Source organism: Camelina sativa, chromosome 18, assembly GCF_000633955.1.
Source record: "Camelina sativa cultivar DH55 chromosome 18, Cs, whole genome shotgun sequence".
NCBI classification, from domain to species: domain Eukaryota; kingdom Viridiplantae; phylum Streptophyta; class Magnoliopsida; order Brassicales; family Brassicaceae; genus Camelina; species Camelina sativa.
The window spans coordinates 283750-285701 of record NC_025702.1 but is presented as its reverse complement, the minus strand read 5'-3'; the positions used below and the strand labels follow the sequence as shown (position 1 = coordinate 285701).

The 1952-nt window shown below is 35.1% G+C and overlaps 1 protein-coding gene across 1 annotated transcript in view; it reads left to right on the top strand.

Moving 5' to 3' along the window:
* LOC104760123 (sister chromatid cohesion protein PDS5 homolog A-like) overlaps window positions 1-1952 on the top strand; it is a 15007-nt gene that overhangs the window by 5377 nt on the left and 7678 nt on the right. Inside the window, exons 8-15 of the mRNA XM_019239929.1 lie at window positions 94-271; window positions 369-417; window positions 523-714; window positions 807-989; window positions 1135-1289; window positions 1409-1535; window positions 1636-1785; window positions 1887-1946. Of these exons, the coding sequence (XP_019095474.1) occupies window positions 94-271; window positions 369-417; window positions 523-714; window positions 807-989; window positions 1135-1289; window positions 1409-1535; window positions 1636-1785; window positions 1887-1946 (1094 nt within the window). The remainder of the gene's footprint in view (window positions 1-93; window positions 272-368; window positions 418-522; window positions 715-806; window positions 990-1134; window positions 1290-1408; window positions 1536-1635; window positions 1786-1886; window positions 1947-1952) is intronic.

Here is a 1952-nt window from a genome sequence, read left to right as displayed (position 1 = left end):
TAAAACAATTATTTGAACCTTGGCTCCTTTTCTTATATATTTATATGTGCTTTACTTAATTCTTGTTGAATATGATCATTACCTTCGAGAAAGATGTTCTAAATTATTCTATGTGTTGCAGATCAGATACGATCGAATATATTCTATGCAGTTCACTGTTTCCTAGTGGTTTCTCTGTAAGAGATAAAGGTAAGCATTGGATACAAATCTTTTCTGGGTTTGACAAAGTGGAGACCAAAGCATTTGAGAAAATACTGGAGCAAAAACAAAGGTGAATTGATGACTTTTAAAATTATGTTGAATGATCGTTATCATGCCGTCCATTCTCGATATTGAAGACTGATCTTGTATACATTTTTGACCTTTAGGATACAACAAGAAATGCAAAGATATTTGTCAATCAAGCAGACCCAACAGGTTCGACCAAACCTAGTTGAAGATTTTTTCGTTTATAAATTTTTGGTATGAATTTTTCCCTTTTCAGTTTCACCATCTAGAACCTTATGTTCTGTCTGAATGCAGAGTGCTGATGCTCCTGATGTTCAGAAAAAAATCCTATTTGGATTCAGAGTTATGTCACGTGCATTTTCCGACCCCCCAAAGACTGAGCAAAACTTTTTAATTCTTGATCAACTGAAAGATGCTAATATCTGGAAAATTTTGACCAATCTGCTTGATCCCAACACTAGCATAATGCAAGCGTCCAGGATTCGAGTGAGAATAACAAATTTTTTTGTATTTTTCCATTTAAACTTACTTTCAACAACCTTGTAACTAACTGGTTTGTGGTTTTAATTTCTGTGCAGGATGATATGCTTAAGATACTCTCTGAGAAGCATTCTCTCTATGAATTCCTCAGCACTCTCTCTATAAAGTGTTCTTATCTGCTATTCAGCAAGGAATATGTGAAAGAGATATTAGCGGAAGTATCTGCTAGAAAGTCTTCTAAACATGTATTGGGGATCCAATCTTGCATGGACTTCTTAGGGGTAATAGCTTATCTGACGCATCATTTAAGAATTACTAACATTCTGTCAATAAATTTGTATTGCTATTTATTATAGCCGATTATATCCCATGCTCATGAACATCTTTACATTTACTTATTGATGCTTGTGCTTTGAATTTTTTTAGCTCCTGGCATCTTTCTGTCCATCATTGTTTGATGGTGCTGAAGAAGAACTGATAAGTTTCCTTAAAGATGATGATGAAATGATAAAGGAGGGTACTCTAAAAATTCTGGCAAAAGCAGGTGGTACTATTCGGGAGAATCTCATTGTTGTAGCAAGGTGAAAATCTCAATTCCGTCAATATATTTTTTCTTCTTTTTCATCAAGCTTGAGCTCACATCTTTCGCTAGTTACCTATTTCTGATTTTTATATTGTTTCTCCTATTGTCCTATTTAAGTTCTGTGGACCTTTTACTGGAGAGGATATGTGTAGAAGGAAACCGCAAGCAGGCTAAGTATGCTGTGCACGCACTAGCATCAATAACAAAGGATGATGGCCTGAAGTCGCTCTCCGTTCTGTACAAGGTGACAGTTCTGTTTTCTCATGAATATTTTGCGTACTATTATCACTATCTGTAATTGATAATTAGTTTGTGGAAAATCTGGTTTTATACTTGATTTGTAGAGACTCGTGGACATGCTGGAGGACAAGAGACATCAGCCAGCTGTTCTTCAGTGTCTTGGATGCATCGCGCAGATTGCGATGCCAGTCTATGAGACTAGAGAAAGCGAAGTAGTTGAGTTTATTAGAAGCAAAATTTTGAAGCTCCAAAGTGTATGTATTTCTAATGTTTTGTTTACTGCAAAACCTCATTATCTTTCACTGGTTTTACCAGATTTTTTATTTTATTTGATGACACTTTAATCTCTTTGCAGGAAACTGTAGATGATAAAAAATTATCATGGGATGACAAAAGTGAAATTTGTCAACTGAAGGTATAG